The sequence below is a fragment of the Rhinopithecus roxellana genome, chromosome 6 (genome assembly GCF_007565055.1).
Source record: "Rhinopithecus roxellana isolate Shanxi Qingling chromosome 6, ASM756505v1, whole genome shotgun sequence".
NCBI classification, from domain to species: Eukaryota; Metazoa; Chordata; class Mammalia; order Primates; family Cercopithecidae; genus Rhinopithecus; species Rhinopithecus roxellana.
Genome location: NC_044554.1, coordinates 50,042,632 through 50,059,070, shown reverse-complemented (window position 1 = coordinate 50,059,070; position 16,439 = coordinate 50,042,632). Strand labels below are relative to the sequence as shown.

General features: G+C 50.3%; 1 protein-coding gene across 4 annotated transcripts; it reads right to left on the bottom strand.

Moving 5' to 3' along the window:
• Positions 1 to 22: 22 nt before the first annotated feature.
• On the bottom strand, positions 23 to 15,228 carry TRPV6 (transient receptor potential cation channel subfamily V member 6). 4 transcript variants are annotated; one of them, XM_010379382.1, is made up of 15 exons: positions 14,872 to 15,228; positions 7,189 to 7,286; positions 6,911 to 7,033; positions 6,402 to 6,539; positions 5,998 to 6,096; positions 5,676 to 5,851; positions 5,026 to 5,172; positions 4,422 to 4,634; positions 4,034 to 4,120; positions 3,858 to 3,934; positions 3,445 to 3,610; positions 3,034 to 3,100; positions 2,400 to 2,668; positions 1,200 to 1,306; positions 23 to 817 (listed from the first exon to the last, which is right to left on the bottom strand). In XM_010379382.1, exons 1-15 carry the CDS (start codon positions 14,997 to 14,999, stop codon positions 535 to 537), a joined length of 2,178 nt encoding a protein of 725 aa, XP_010377684.1. In that variant the 5' UTR covers positions 15,000 to 15,228; the 3' UTR covers positions 23 to 534. The 4 variants fall into 4 exon arrangements, with proteins under 4 accessions (XP_010377684.1, XP_030788784.1, XP_030788783.1 ...); XM_030932924.1 differs by having other exon boundaries at positions 23 to 508; XM_030932923.1 differs by lacking the exon at positions 6,402 to 6,539.
• Positions 15,229 to 16,439: the final 1,211 nt, after the last annotated feature.

Sequence of the window (16,439 nt, the reverse complement as noted above, 5' to 3'; positions counted from 1 at the left end):
CCCAGAGATGCAGAAGGGGAGCTGGGCAGGGATCCGAAAATGACTTTATTGAAGATGGAGTTGGCAAGACCTAGCTCCACTTCACCCCACCCCTGGAGCCTTTCCTGTCTCCCTCACTCACATGCTTTCCACAAGCTCTGCACCTCCCTGCACCTGCCTGGATGCCCTGGGAAAGGCACTCTCTCTCCCCACTTATGACCCTGAGGTGGAGACCAAGTGCCTGAGCAGGCTGGCCTGTTTTTAAAGTGTTCTGACGTGCAGTGCTCCTGTCGGAAGGGGTGAGGAGCAGGCCGCAGGAGAGCTCCTCACGCCCTCCCAGCCCCGTGCTTGGGCTGGGCTCCGTCTGCCCCAGAGCTGAAGGAGTAACGCAGGCCTGGAGCAGTGATTCTCTACGTACTTTCCTTGGCGTTCATGCTACTCCTCTTTCTTCCCTGGGGCCTGGGAGATGAGACCTCTGGGTGTTTGGTTTTTGTTTTGTTTGATGCTCCCAGGAAAATGAGAGAAAGTTCTGGGGAGTCAAGTGAGAGCACGCAGTCAAATCTGGTATTCCCAGCCCTCCCCATCCTCCAGACCCCTGTTGATTATCCCGCGCAGGTCTCTCCTCAGGGTCCCCTGCCGAAGCCTTTCCCAATTGGCACTGCTGCGGGAGGTACTTCGAGACACTGAGGGGGTAGGAAGGGATAGGTGGGGGCTGAAGGGACAGCCCAGCTCTAGTTTTTCCACCGAGTCTTTGTCCAAATCCTCAGAGCCCTGGGTGTGGAAGGCCTGTGCGTAGCGTTGGATCCGCTGCCTATTGAGATCCTGCCTATCTTCCACCCTGTGGAATGCAGGAGGACTTGAGACACAGCCAGGACTTGAAGAGCAGATCCAAGAAGGATGCTTATCTCTTATCCCCTGGTCCCCCCATCCCTGCCATTGCTGGCCTTTTCCCTTCTGTGCAGCCATGGTGGATGCCTGGGTCACTGGCCCCTTGGCAGCTAGGCCTCAGGAAGCAGCAGACTCTGCCACAGGCTCCCTGGATGCTTTGAGAAATCCAGGCTCCAGACGGGACCCCTTCCTCACCAGCTCAGTCAACAAGCATAGAGCCTAGGGAGCATACAGGCCTCCACAGGGACCCCAGGAGCAGAAAGCTGTCTGAGCAGAGGGACACCCTGCTGATGAGGCTTCTCGGGGGACACCTACCCCCGCATGTCACTCACCGCAGGAACCAGCGGTCCCCCAGGCCATACTCCCGTCCGCAGATCCCAGAGCGAGGCCACAGGCAGCGAGGCAGCTTCCGCTCCAGCATCACCGTGGTGGCCACGATCTGTGGAAGGGGACAAAAGGGAAAGTCAGAGATGAGGCTGGGTGCAGACAGAGGAAAGAGCGCTGCAGATGGAGAAGAAGGTGGGAGGAGGAGAGGATGCAGGGCAAAGGAAAACAGTCTAGCAATGCCAAGGAAACTTGGGAGCTCGTGGTTTCCCCAGGGGTGATGAACTACACTCCTGGATCTGGAAGGGGGGGGCAGCCTTTGTTGACCATCTTCAGTGGGAGAGAGTTGATAGAGCTTGAGACCAACAGTTCTTTACCCAATGACCTGACAGCCATGATGCAGCCAGGCCAGAGGCAGGAGAAAGACGGGAGGCAGAAGCCCCATTCCCAGGAGCACAGGCACCAGACAAAAATAGAAAGGGTTCTTAAGGGCTCCCAGATATTCTGACCCTACAGACATAAAGGCCACTTATAAACATCCCACTTAGAATATCAATATATATTCCTGGAGAAAATATTTTTCTCAGCGAACCTTATTTCCCAGCTTAGTTTTTCCACTCCTTTTTCTGCACAGCATAGTTAAATGCCTTCCAGTTTGGGAAATTTCCATTATTTCGCTGAAATAATTTGTTTTAGATAAATTATTTACTAGGTGTTTTTAAAATGAGGATTTGATTCATCTCATGGTCTTCTCTCCCTATCTTGAAGATCTGGCTGAAGATAGTTTCTGCTACTATAGGAAGTTTGGGTGGCATTATTTTTTTAACACATCCAGCTTTCCATATCAAATGTTGCAGACTTAAATATCATCAAGAAGACTTGATACTCCAGTTTTTATTTGGGAACAAAGTGTACAGAGTGCAGTTTTAGCCACTGCTAATTTTCTTTTATTTCTTGTTGATTCCTCTAGAAAACACTGAGCTTTTAACTGTTGAGAAAACTGTGAGGCATTCTTCTCAGCAATTCCAGTCTTGCCTGGTTGAATTGCTAATCAGTGCTTCTGTACATTTTGCATGATTTTGCTTGCTTTGCCACAACTGTCCAAACATAAGTGGGGTCAAGATATCCTGCCTCACTCTCAGCTTGGCAGGTTCCTTGGTAGGAAGGTGATGACTTGCCCTAACCCTCCCAGCCACCAGGGGGCTCACCTGGGCCCTCCACAGCTCATCCCGCTCATGGGCCACTCGCCAGTGAGTGTCGCCCATCATGGCAATGAGGAGGTTGAGCATGAGCAGCGTGGCGATGATGGCGAAGGCAGCATAGGTGATGCTGTACATGAAGGGCAGGTCCACGTTGTAGTTGGCTGGGCCATCAATGATGGTAAGGAATAGCTCGAAGGTGCTGAACAGGGCCATGGGGTAGTCATAAAAGTGGCCCAGCTCTTCGGGGTCCTCTGTCTGGAAGATGATATAGAAGGCTGCTCCACCCAAGGGGGTGAGGGTTACCATGGCAACCATGCAGACAACCAGCCCACCCCGGGCTCTGCGTCCATGTCCATCCTGGTCCTTTCATCTCAATATCATCAGCTCTGCAGTGCTCCAGACTTTGGGTTTTTATGGTCCCTAGTTTTCTATGAGCCTCATCTTCTTGACCCTAAGAGCCACCTCTCCCTAACACTCCCGATTTTTCTGACCTCTGGAGGATGTCCCATCCTCTGACATCATATGGTCTCCTCTCTGATCTCTGCATTACTCCTCCTCCCCAAGTTTAGCCAGAGCCAGTGCCCCCTAGACTTTCTCATCTCCTCCCTGCCTTGGCCCCTGGTCCTGGACAGATGATTACCTGAAGCAAAGCCCAGGATGACCACAGCCATCAGCCAGCAGAATCGCATCAGATCGCCAAAAATCATCTAGAGGGAGCAGGAGGCAGAGAACATCTGCACACATTCCCCAAGCAATTGCCCCATCCAACCTCTAACAGGTCTAACCCCGACAAATCTCACAGCTTCACCCTCCAGGACAGGGATTGCCTATCTGGCCTGCAGACCAGATCTACCTGGCCTGTTTTGGTGTGGCCTTTGAACTGAAAAGGGTTTCTACATTTTTAAAGGATTGTTAAAAAAGAAGAAAAACATGCAGTGAGGCTATGTGTGGCTTGCAGAGCCTGGAATGTCTACTGTTCGGCTCTTTATGGGACTGTCTGCTGACTGCAGCTCTGGGGCCTTTCTGTAGGGAGCTTGTGGGGAGGACTGACCTTCTGGATCATGATGGTGAAGGGGCCTAGCATCTGGAATCCTCGGGCGAAGTACATGACGTTGCACCAGCCCAGCACGAGTGCAAAGGACATGGGTACCACCTCCCCGCTGGCACTGATGAGCCGCATCACCATGGTCACCAGCACCATGAAGGCATAGGTGATGCTGGGGGAGCAGGGAGGAGGGTGATGAGGGGAGGGCTGGGATGATCCTGGGGACCTGACAGCAAGCATGTAGCTGGGAAAGTACCCACACATGCAGATTCAGCCTCTCCACACTCAGTGCACAGGGTCATACACACAGCACTAGAGAGGGGACTCTGGAGCTAAGGTTCTTGAGAGGTCAGGAATCCAGGGAGTGGAACTGGAGCCCTGTTGAGGGAAGGGATGAGAGTAAGAGGAAGGAAACTCACATGAGGACATGGAATGGGCCCCCAAGGATGGTCTGTCCAAAGAAGCGAGTGACCCCCATTCTGAAGATGTCTGGAATCTGAAGAGAAGTCAGGGAGACACAAAGGCACTCAGATACCGGAACTCAGGCTGGATTCCTGGGGCAGACAGCCTCACCCAGATTCCATCCACACCTCACCTCTACCAGCAGGATGATGATAGCCCCAATGACAGTCACCAGCTCCCCCACCAGCCGGATGTCATCCTTAGGGGTCACATAGGCTTCCTGATAGGGGAGAAGAATGGTCAAAACGCTCAGGACTTTCAGGCATCTGCCCTGCATTTCCATGGTCCCCAGGGTCACCAGTCTCAGCAGATTCTTTTTAATCTGTTAGGTTTGGCTCTTCTCAAACTCTGCTCTCAGAGTAAGAGCATATGTGTGTTTCTGTGGGCGTGCATTTGGAGTTTGTACCAATATATTTGAGATTAGAGCAAGGGGAGAAATGGTGTGAGGAAGGGAAGGGACACCAGTCTGAGAACACAGAGTCAAGTCCTGCCCTGCTGATCTGCTCCTACAAGGATGTCACCTGAAGTAGCTTCTGCTGTAAGAGTGTGTTGTCCCGGGGGCTTGTGCGGTTATTGGTCCTGGGCTTGAGGGGGCGGTAGATGCAGCATATGGTGAAGCAGATGATGTACAGCAAGTATATGGCACCCAGCATGCAGAAATACGGCCGCCCATACCGCTTCCACTTGAGGCTCACCAGCTCCTTCACTGGTGTCTGGTCCAAGATCTGGCGAGCCTGCAACAGAAAGAGAACAGGCAGGGCTGGGCAAGGTGGCTCATGCCTGTAATCTCAGCACTTTGGGAAGCCGAAGCAGGAAGATCACAAGGTCAGGAGATCGAGACCATCCTGGCTAACACAGTGAAACCGTGTCTCTACTAAAAATACAAAAAATTAGCCAGGCCTGGTGGTGGGCGCCTGTAGTACTAGCTACTCGGGAGGCTGAGGCAGGAGATAATGGCCTGAACCTAGGAGCAGAGCTTGCAGTGAGCAAGATCGTGCCATTGCATTCCAGCCTGGGTGACAGCAAGACTCCATCTCAAAAAAAAAAAAAAAAAAAAAAAAAAAACAGGCAGCTCAGAGACCCTGACACCCCTCCCCAGACACAGCCTGCTGTGATGAACCGTACCTCCCGCTTCTTGGTGGTGATGATAAGTTCCAGCAGGGACTGCTCATCCCCTGAGGAGTCAATCTCCGTGAGGTCATATAGAGTCGAGGTCAGTGGTCCATATGTCCACTGGGTGTGCTTCCGCTTCTGCATCAGGTGCTGGAACATCTAAGGGAAAGTGAAGATGACTCAGGAGCAGTAAGCAAAGGGGACAGTCACAGAATGTGGACAGGATGCATGTGCAGGAGGATAGCACCCCTGGAGAGGGTGGCTGCCCTTTCATTTTGATGACAGCCTTTAGAGGGCAGAAGAACCCACATTCACAGTGATGCCCTAGGTTCCTCGTCCTCTCCCATGACTCCCTCCAGAGCTTGGAAAGGGGAGATGAGAGGCTGGAGGGCCCTGCTCTGGGGGCTGAAAGGGAAGGTGGGCTGGGGCATTACAGACAATCCCAGCTTGGGATCTAGACTCTGTAACCCCCAATGCCTCAGGGGAAAAAGAGTGGGCAAGAAAGAGAACAGGTAACAAGAGTAAGAGGGGTTGAAAATTTTATATAAGTTGAGAGTGGGACCTAAGCATCAGGGATCGTGTTCACCTCTGTTTCTCCCAGGGCCAGGGGGTAGGTTGAGGGTCATTAGAAAGACACCTCAGGGATGGGGAGTGTCTCTCACCACAGTGTTACCCTCCACTCCAGCCAGCTTGAAGGGGGTGAGACCCTGGTGATTGGGTACAAGGTCCAGGGGCTGCAGGTGGTCCCCATGTCTATCGTAGGACAGCAGCAGGTTGTACATCTGGCAGGCAAAGGTTTTGTTGGGCTGGAGGATGAGGATGTGTAACACTGTGTTTCCTGGGGAGGACACAGGGTATCATGTGGCCACTGGTCTAAAGTCCCCATCCCCACCCTGGGGTCTTCCTGAAGGTCCCAGCCCCTGTCCTCACCCTGCCCCTCGCTCCCTGCAGCATCTCAGCTCCCCTCCCCATCCCAGCTCTTACCTAGGGAGTCCTGGGCCCGGATGTCAGCTCCATGCTCAATGAGCAGCCGCACGATCTCCTCACTGTTCACACAGGCAGCAAAGGACAAAGGGTGCTCCCCTGTGGACACAGAGAGATCCATGGCAGGAGAGCACAGGATGGCAGGATGAGGTGGGCAGTCTCCCCCAAGTGACAACCTTCTCTTCTCCCACATCTCAGCTGAGGGCTTGGGGACACTTTTCCTGCAGAACCAGAGGGAGGGTCGTGGGGTAAATTGGCCTCTAACCTAATTAAGCCCTCAAAGGATTGTTCCTCCCAGCTGCCCAACAGATACAGCTGAAGGCAGGATCCTCCTCTGCCTGGCCCTGCTCTGCCTTGCCCACCTTTCCAACCTGCCCGTCCTCCAAGCCCAGCCCTGCTCTCACCAAAGTAGATGAGGTTGTGGGGACTACGGCGGAAGGTAGTGCCTGTGGCTCTGGCAGAGACACTGGCCCTGCGGGCAAGCAGGGCTCGCACCAGGTTCATGTTCTGGTTCACAACAGCGATGTGCAGTGCAGTCTGACCTGGCCCAGAGACAGCTGTCAGTCACGGGTCTGTCCCCAGGATCCTGCAGGGGGTCCCTCCTATAAGCACCCCTGGTCTCTTTCCCTTGGGGGCAGCCTGAGACGGAGAACAAGGAGCCCTTGGGTGTTCAGGATTCCCAGGGGATCCAGCTGCTGCCCATCTCTTCCTATTCTCTAGGCCCCCTGGCATTTCAGGGGGCAGGCATTCTAGTGATGGGCAGTCAGGACTGACACAGAAGGGAGGCAGAGAAGAGAAAAAAGAGTAGGAGGCTCAGATCCCCTTTGTCTTTCCCAAATTATCCACCAGAGACTGACTTGAAATACCCCATCAGTCACTCCTGCTCTTCACCCCAGGCCCGTGGGCCCCTCACCCTCATAGAGCTCAGATGTCATGGGCTCAAAGACCAGCTCCGGGGCAGCCTCCATCAGCACCATGGCGGCCTCCAGGTTGTCATAGAGGGCTGCTATGTGTAGCGCCGTTTCCCCCATGGCTCCTGGCATTTACAGAGAAGTGGGTTATGTGGCTTCCATGGGACAGGGGATTGGGGACAATAGATTCAGAGGCCAATAGCAGAAGGTCCTGGGCAATCCTGGGAGGCCCCATGCGTGGGGCTCACCTAGGAGATCATGCTGCGTGTCTGCTTCTTACCTCTCTGGTGCACCTCGCAGTCCTCATACTTGAGCAGCTTGTTCAGGGCCTGGACATCATTCTCTTTGGCAGCTAGAAGGAGAGGAGACTCCCAGATCCTACAAAGGAATGGATAGGAAAGCTGGAAACAGTAAGCATACCTAGCTGTGGAGGGAGAGACCCTGGCTTGACTCCATTATACACAGAGGTGTGTGCCTCAGCAGCAGGAACCTCAGGGTCTTCAGTCAAGGCAGGTGGGGCCATCAATGTCTTTTCTCTTTACAGTCAGTAAATACACATCAACTTGTTGCCCATTTTGCCTGCGTTTGAGATTGTCCGTGACTGGTTTCCTTCCCCCTCCCTCCTGGGGTCCTGGGACCAGAACGTATCATGTATGAATGTATTATCAGTGCATTTCAGGTACAGAGGGGAGGAGTTCTATTTAGACATGTGGCTTACCTGCTAACCAGTTTACCCCTGGAGTGGTCCTGTTTTACCCTCACCAGGTACCCTGAGATTGCCCTCCAGGATAAGCCTTGTTTTGCATGGACCGAGGAGTGCAAGGAATTCCTGTCTCATATTTGTGGAGGAAGTCATATGCAGAGGCTAGCAAGATTTCTCCTGTTGCACCATCCTCTGCCTACTCAACCTTCTCAGCAGAACCCTTCAATACTGGTACTTCCCTCCCAACAATAGCATCTTCAGGGCTTAACACAAAAAACAGTGGACCATAAGAACAAGCCTGGCTTCTGGCTTCCTTTCCTCCTAGGTGTTCATTCATTCATTCATTCATTTTCTATCTCTTCCTTTCTGTCTCTCGTCTTTCTTCTCACATCATCTCAACAATCTTCCTTCTTAAAGTGGACCCCTGGATCAGCAGCAGCACATGAGCCCTTACAAGAAATGGAAATGCTCAGACTGACCCTTCCACCTAGCAAATCCAAATCTGCAGTTTAAGATTTCCAGCTGATTCCTGGGCATATGAAAGTTTGAGAAGCATTGCTCAAGTGGTCCTTGCATGCAAAAGCCAGTGGCAATAAATCAGAGACAAGCTCAGGGGTCTCAGTTTCTAAACAGCTCACATTAAAGTTTGCAAAGCAGTGTTCTCCATCATTTTCAGACCAGCTGTCTAGAGGACTTTAGGTGCTACTTTGTTTTGGCTATTGGCCCCTAAGACATAAACTATGGCCAACAATGATAGATGCAGAGAAAAAAAGAGAATCCAATCTAGAGGATTCATTAATTGAATTTCATGTGAATCTGAATGTCCCATCCTGCCCTCTTCTGACCCTTCTTGGATTTACCCAATTTGGGATTCATGGATCAGTTTCTTTCCCTGAGTCAGATTAGTCTCCACTTTTCACTTGTTTTAGGCAAAATTGTCTTCTCTGACTCCCCAGATCATCTCTTTATTCTTATTCCTACTGTGTGCTAAAAAATCTCTTTTAAAATTAGAACTTACCCCAACTAAGACACATGGGTCCCTTTGATTCAATTTTCTCTCATGGCCTGGAGCCATTTGGTCTTTCTATGGGAGTAAATGAAATAACTCTATTTATCTATAATTTGACAATTATGTGACATACAAAAAGACATAGACAGGAGCTCACATTCTAAAATGCTGGCAGTGGCAAGAAATTGAATCCAGAGCTGGAGGTGGGAGGGCAATCAGAGAGGAGACATCAGCTCACTCATCTCCTCTGCCCTGACCCGATGCACAGCAGCAGCCACCAGGTCCTGTCAGTTCAATATGGAAAGCTCTCTCTTCATTCAGTCCCTACCTTCTTGCTCCTGCTAATCTTCATTAATTCAAGTCCTCATTCTCTAGCCCAAGATTAGCAAAATATTCTTTTAACCAGTTTCCCTGCACTCTATCCCCATCTATCCTTGATGCTGTTGAGATAATCTTTCCAAATGGCAAATGCAAAAGTCCTATGGGTCCTTAAATGCTAAGGATGAGGAACACAGAAGCTCTTTAAGGTCTTTGTGCAACTACTTTTCCACCCTCTGCATGTCCCACCCACTCCTTAGACCTGGCATTTTGGTCTCATCCTGTCTCAGCACTGCAGAGCACACCATTCTCCCTATGTCTGTGCCCATGGGGCTCTTTCCTTCTAGAATCCAACTCCCCCAGCCCCCAGTTCATTGTGTCTTCTGCACCGCCTATGCTTAGAAATACGCCTAGAATGGTGTAGATGCTCACTGACACCATCTGTAGAGTGAATGAATCAGCAGCAATGCCAAAAGGTGGTTTGACTTAACTGTTCCTTATTATTTTCATCAGCTGCCCCCTAAGCCAACCTTCAGCAAGCATGTATAAGTGAAAAATAGAACACTTGGTATGCAAACACAGCTTCAAAACAAGTTTTCTACATTCCCTTCATCACCACCACATCAACCATTTGCACAAAGCTCTCCTCTCTAGATACCCTACATTGGGGGGAAAACAATCGCTAGCACCACACACACACACACATATACAGATGCATGGAAGGTCTTCACTCTCTCCTGTGGCCTTACTTTTATTTCAGCATCTTTCACTGGGTGCTGTAATTGCTATGTATCTGTGTCTCTTCCTCTATGCTAAGAGTACTCGAGGGCAGAGACCAGTCACTAACTCATCTTTATATTCCTTCCCTGCCCTCCTCCAATATGCTTCCACGTTTGTGTCCCATTTTGACCAAATGTGTGAATGATTGATGGCAAATCTAGAAATGGGTCCGAGAGAGCACCTTTTCCAAGTCCAGAGTTCTACCTGCTGTATCCTAGATGTTAGTGGTGGTATAGTCGGTGGCAGGCTCAAAGATTCCCCTTTGGTCCCTACGCATCTCTGAAGCTAAAAGTGTCCCCCATAAACCTCCATTTCCTATGAATTCATTTTTCAGCCTCTGCTGACACTCTAGTGGCCTGGGGAAAACAAAAAGCTACTGTCAGACCGAGAGTTGCTAGTGTTACCAAATAAAAATACAAGATGCTCAGTTAGATTTGAATGTTAGATGCACAATTTTTTTTTTAGTATAAGTATGTCACATGCAATATTGGGATACACTTATACTAGCAGCTTATTTGTTATCTCAAATTTAAATTGAACTGAGTGTCCTGTATTTTATCTGGCAACCTAGCCAGACCACACCCTGTGTGAAGAATCAGCTTATGACCCAACCCAGCAAGGTTTGTAGAGAACTAGCCTCCTCTGACTGCAAACTCCAGAATCCAGCAAAAAGGGGGGCCCTGCATGTGGATGGGTTTTGAAGGTGTCCAGCCATTTCTTGCAATAACCTCATATGCCCACAAGGGGACAGCACAGAAAGCCCTAGCTCACCTGCTTGGGAGTAAGGCTGACCTCAAAACACCTGACTCTCCTTGGGTCCCTGAAGGAGGTGCACAGAGCTGATCTATCCAGAGATTCCTGCACTTGGGGGATAAATAGATTTTTCAGTAGCAACTCATCACGGGAGTTTAGATCACAACACGGGGGTCAAGGGCAGGGACACAGCTAAGCACCCTGCACAGGACAGCCCTCACTGCAAAGAATTATCGTGTCCAAAATGTCAATAGTGCCAAGGTGGAGAAACCCTGATTCAGAGGTACAATTATTCATAATCCGTTTTAGAATGAGGAGTCTTCACTGTAAAAGGAATCAGAAATATCCTACACATAAAAATGTTTTCTTATGGATCATTAAATACTCAACTAAGGGAGAAACGAAAAAAAAAAAAGAAAGAGAGAGAGAGAGAGAGAGAGAGAAAGAAAGAAAGAAAGAAAGAAAGAAAGAAAGAAAGAAAGAAAGAAAGAAAGAAAGAAAGAAAGATGAAGCCTTTTAAGCTCCCACTGATGAAGTAGTCAAAAGAGATTATAGAGCAAATCTGAAATTGTAACAATATGAAAGGTATTTTCAGGTTCTAGAATGTTTTCTTTTACTAGGCAATTAATTATAATAAAATTGAATGGTCTAGTTGAACATTAGAGTGGTGAAAACCCAACTAAGGGGTTCCTGGCACAAAATCTAGCACGTTATTGAGCAAACAGATCAATGACTTCCCTCTCAGGGTTGCCTCTGGGCCACCAGGGAAAGATTCCTGACTTCCTGTCTCCATCTCCTCCACCCCATGCCCTCATCTGCTCCTCCATCCTTGTAGATATGTGCACTCTGTGCATGGGTCCAGATTGGGTCTTAGTTGCTGGGAAAAAAGGCAGGATCACAAGACTCTTGAGAAAAGTTCAAATAAGATTTTTAGAGCTAGAAAGGCCCCCAGAAATTGAGTCAAATCTGCTCATGTAACAGCTGGAGGAAGCAAGTCAGAGACAGCCATGATGCGTGCCCCACTGGTCATTTCTTGGTCACGATTCTCAGTGTTAATCGGGGCTGGAAGAGGAGTTAGAGAAGACAGGCATAGGTCCCACTGGTCTCACCACAAATACCTTTCCCACCAGCGAGTGTGCCCTCTGGGCAGGGCTGGTGCTGGTACACAACAGGGCTGCTCGGAGTGCATGGCTCCTTGCATTCCTGGGTGGATACAATGCTATGTGGGGGAAGTTCATGGCCCCTCTCATTCCTGCAGCATGTCACTCATTATCACTTTTGCTCTTTACAACCCTCTAACACCGGCTGAATAGTTCTCCCATGCTTCAGAAAAGGAAACTGAAGCGGCATAATCAAATCATTGCCAGAAGATCACATGGAGTTAAAGGCAGGATGCCTGGCCAAGAATCCAGCCCCAGGCTCTGACCACTAAATTATGTGGTTCTTCTAGTTTTATGGCTCCTCCTGATTTTTCTTGGAGGTTGGGGGGGGCAGGCCTGAGCAGTGACCACAGATGAAGGAAAGAGCGGTAATGTGTGGGGTGGAGGAGGCAAAAATTGGGCACTTGTGAGCCACCTCCCTCCAGCTCATGTTCCTGGCAGTGGGGATGAGGAAGCCAAAGTGGTTGTTTAGAGATTTGGAATCGGCTGCCATCCTAAGTGCCATAGCTCCTTTTGTGCACATGTCTATCTGCACATTTGCAAGTAGGCATGTATGTAAGTATTTACCGTAGCAGGCGAGCACAATATACCAGAGAAGTCCGGGCTGACTTTTCAGACCCTTGATTCACATATTTCATGCAGGCATTTAACCCTAAGAAAAGCTCCAACAAGCATGGCATTCCCTCCAAATTGCTCCTTAGATGACGAAGTGTCAGCATATGGGCAGGAGTATGTTCAGGTTAAGCAGCCACTATGAAGCTGCCCAGGACACCCCACAGCAGCCGAAATCAGATCTCACACTTCCTCCTCTATGCTTCCAGAACACTCATTTATACCCTTCCAGTGATGTCCACCAAGCTCACCTTTAGCCCAAGTATGAGCCTATCAGTAAACTTTGCTCCTAGGCATGAGAACTCCCTGAGAGCAGAGACTGTGCCACGTTCATTCTCTGCAGAAAGGTGGAGTGCCTTTTGTCCAATAAATGTGTAATGTGTTAAATATCAGGAAGTGAGAAAATCCAAGCCCAAGGGAGAGATGACCTGGAAGACATGGGAGAAAGTTGAGAGCTTGACTTGGATCTCAACAATGTAGATTTAAGCAGAGGGGGCTGCATGCTAAGCCCCAAGAAACGTCCACTGTAGAGAGAGGAGTTTTGGGTTACCAGTCATCCTGGAGAGACTCAAAGCCTTCCTTTCCCACTAGACCATCCTGTACCCCATGGAATCCCACCCAATCCCACCCCACAGTTCTCCCTCTGAGTCCCCTTTGGAACAAATTCAACTTCATTTACTTGCTCTGGGGTTCTGAGCCTGCCCCATTCAAAGGGGGATAACAGGACCCACCTTCCATTATTGTTACAGGGATGACAGAGATAAGGCAGGTGGTAGTATCTAGTACAGCACTGGGTTCTCAATCATTGTGTGCTCCTTTCTTCCATTAGCTCACCCCTCACTTGTCCATATTGTTCCTATTTACTTAGTCATCCCATGTTTATCTCAGTGCCCCCATGCCTTCTCTTTAGTTGACGGCACAGATTAGGAAACTCCCCTTGCAGGCAATTTCAGCATCCTTCTGGGAAGTGCCCACCCAAAGGAGAGTCATTGCGCTGGACACCTGATATCCAGGAAGAAGAAGACCAAGAAAGTGCAGAGGCCAGTGGGGAGATCAGGGCAGGGAGGGGGAAATCCCTCCCAAGGGTGACATCAAGCCTTTCTAGCCAAAGGCTGCAGAGGCAGCCCCCATATGATCTGAGGAAAAGTAGGGGCAGACAGGACATGTGGAAGCAGCCTATTCTCAGCCAGACTCAGCTCAGGGCCTCCACTCTGCTCTCCCCTGATATCCCACACAGGGAATCTCCACCACCCCTTCTAATCCCCTAGGCCTTTCTGTACTCTGTGCCTGGATCCCCTGACCCTGGGGTCCTAAGAGTGGGAAGAGGATGAGTGAAGCCAGTGAGGATGACCTACTCTCTAACAACAATGCCATTCTGTTGCCCCAAGATGTCATCAGCCAAACATGTGCTGTAGTCCCCACTCTCCCAGGCCTTTGGGGTAGAGGTGGGCGGCTAGAGTGAGAGACGGGAAGCCACAATTCACAGAAGGAGACCATCCCCAGCCCAGAATCCTTCAGCAAAAGAAAACACAGGGGCCTCCAGGAAGCCTCCCTGATCAGGCTAAAGCAGGCTCCTACTCCTGGGGACAGGAAAAAACCCAAAGACACAAAGACTTCAGGCTTTCCTCTATGAACAGACATAGTATCTGCCTCCTTTGTGACCCAGGGAAAGCCCCAACAGGCAGGACTTCTTTCTAGCATGCCACCAGCTGGGTAGGAAACTCTGTTAGAGACCTTGAAGAAGAGACCACATGCAGGGATAGCCCCGAGTTCCGATTCCCTGCTCCTCTCCAGCTCTGTACTCTAAGCTGTCATGGTGAAGAAAGCAGCATATGGGTTTAGGAAGTTTTCAGAAGCTGGAAGCAGCCAGTGAATTTCCTTAGGGCTTAAACTCTAGAGTCTCGATTTCCACCACCTGAATGCAGGAGAGCACAGGTCCTCAGAACATCTGTTATTTTGACCCACTTCCCCCACATCCCCAAGCACATTAAGAGAGAGAAATAAACCTCAAGGTTGGGTTTGAGCTTTGTGGGTCTTCATATCTCCCCAGCGCTGGGCAAATAGTAAGGCCCTGGTCAATGTCTGATGAGACAAATGCATAGGAATGGTAACTTTTTTTCACATTTTGTCTTATTTTCTGGTTCCTGGTGTCTGCGGTTCTCTCTGCTTTATTCATTCAATCGTTCACTCATTCCTCCATGCGAACATACGTATACTATGTGCTCCTGCCAGAGAGACTGTTCTAGAGGCAAGCAGTCGAGATACAGAAGGCATTGTCCTCATCTGCCATCCCCTCTTGTCCCCTCTTGGGTATAGGGGCTATGATGTTCTATCTTTACAAGCCCCAGCAAGGTGCCTGGCCCTTAGGGAAGTACTCACAAGAGGCGTGCAGAATTGAATTAGATCTTAAGATAGTAAACACCTGTGCCCATCTTAGCCCCATCCTCTTTCACCAGCCCTACAGGCTGAGGCTCTTGAGACAGAATGCTCCCAAGGAGCCAGTCCGGGCCTGGGAGCACCATCTGTCCAGCCAGAGGTGCCAAACAAAGATGGGAGGTGAGGGAGGGGTGAGGGGTAGAGGTGCAGGCCCGGGGAGGTGGGAAGGGAAGCAGACCAAGGGGGCTTTACCTCTTCTGCTGCAGCAGGTTCTGCTCATCTCGGCTCTGGGCCCAGGACTCCCGTCTCTGGAACCATCTGCAGAACTTGCTCCACAGGCAGAGAATTAGCCCTTTCTCCTTGGGCAGTGACAACCCCATGGGGTGTAGGGCCGGCTCCTTGGGGGCCTGAGGCCCAGGCCAGACCCTGACGGGACTCAGCCTTGGGGCCACATCAGGCCCCCCAAGGGCCAGCCCGCCCTCTCCCTGTAGAGGTCCCGTCTCCTGTCTCCCGCCTTCCTGATGAGTTCCTTGGGAGTCTCCCAGCTGCCCCAGCCAGTTTGGAGAGGGCTATGAGTTTGTTACACTTGGCAAAGCCAGCCAGGACTCTGCAGGGCTGGCCTGTCGGGAGCTCCTGCTGGGAGTGAGCAGGAGGAGCCAAAGCTGCATGGACACTCCCTCCCTTCTCCCAAATTACCTGAGATTTAAAGAGACAGGCCAGCCACAGACCTGCCTACCAAGGGGGCCTTGTGCCAACTCCAATTCTTTCTCCACCCAGGGCTCTCTCCCTGCCCCCAGGCCAGTCACAACCGGGGAGGCCTTCAGAGAGACTGGTGAGGCCTCGTTTGGACGTCAGAATACCCAGTGGCCTACCCTGAGAGACTCTAGGCAGTGAGAAAGGAGGGGAGGAGTCAGGGCAGGCCCATTCCCAGGGTTGAGGGCTCCCAAGAGGGAGCACCCACTTTCCCACAGTGCCTCTTCTGCCAGCCACCTGCCTCACTCTCTGCCTCCCCCTACTTATGTCCTGGAGAATTCCATTTTCTGGACTCTTCCAGTTTCATTCTTGCCAGGCCCAAAATAGGTATATAAATTGTGAAGATTCTCAGTTCTCCCAGACTTTCCTCTCAGTGTCCATCACCTTTGGGTCAGCAAACTTTTTCCGGAAGGGCTGATAGGAAATGTAAAGATATTAGGTTTTGCAAGCTATGTACACTCTTTAATGTACGTTATTCTTTGGTTTTGCTGTGGAGGTTGTTTCCTAACAACCCCCAAAGATTTAAATGCATTCTTCACTCACCAGCCAGGGAACAAAATCTAGCTCTGGGTAGACCCCCTGCTCGGGAGCTCCACAGACTGTCCACAATGCCCCATGCATGGGGTGGGTTCCCGATAAAATACAGGAATACGTGGTCAAATTTGAATTTTAGATAAACAACAAAGAATTTTTTAGTATAAATATACCCCACGTTTTGCAAGTATTCTATCTGACAGCCTTCCCACGGAGGTGACATTTATTCAGCTGCTACTGTGTGCTAGGCCTTTTAACTGAGCATTCCCAGGTAAACGCGTAACAAACCTGCAAGGCAGGTATTATTATCCACATTGTACTGATGGGAGAAACCAAAGCTCACCGTGGTGAAGGAAGTCTCCCAAGGCCATAGAGGTGGCAGAGGCAAGATTCACACCCATCCCTCATTCCAAGCCCACTTCTTTCTCCCTAGCACACCCCCTCATTCTAACTGGCCGACACAGCTTCAGAGATGTCAAGTGACTCGCACAGTCATACAGAAGAATGATGGCATTAAGCATGGCCCATCGTCT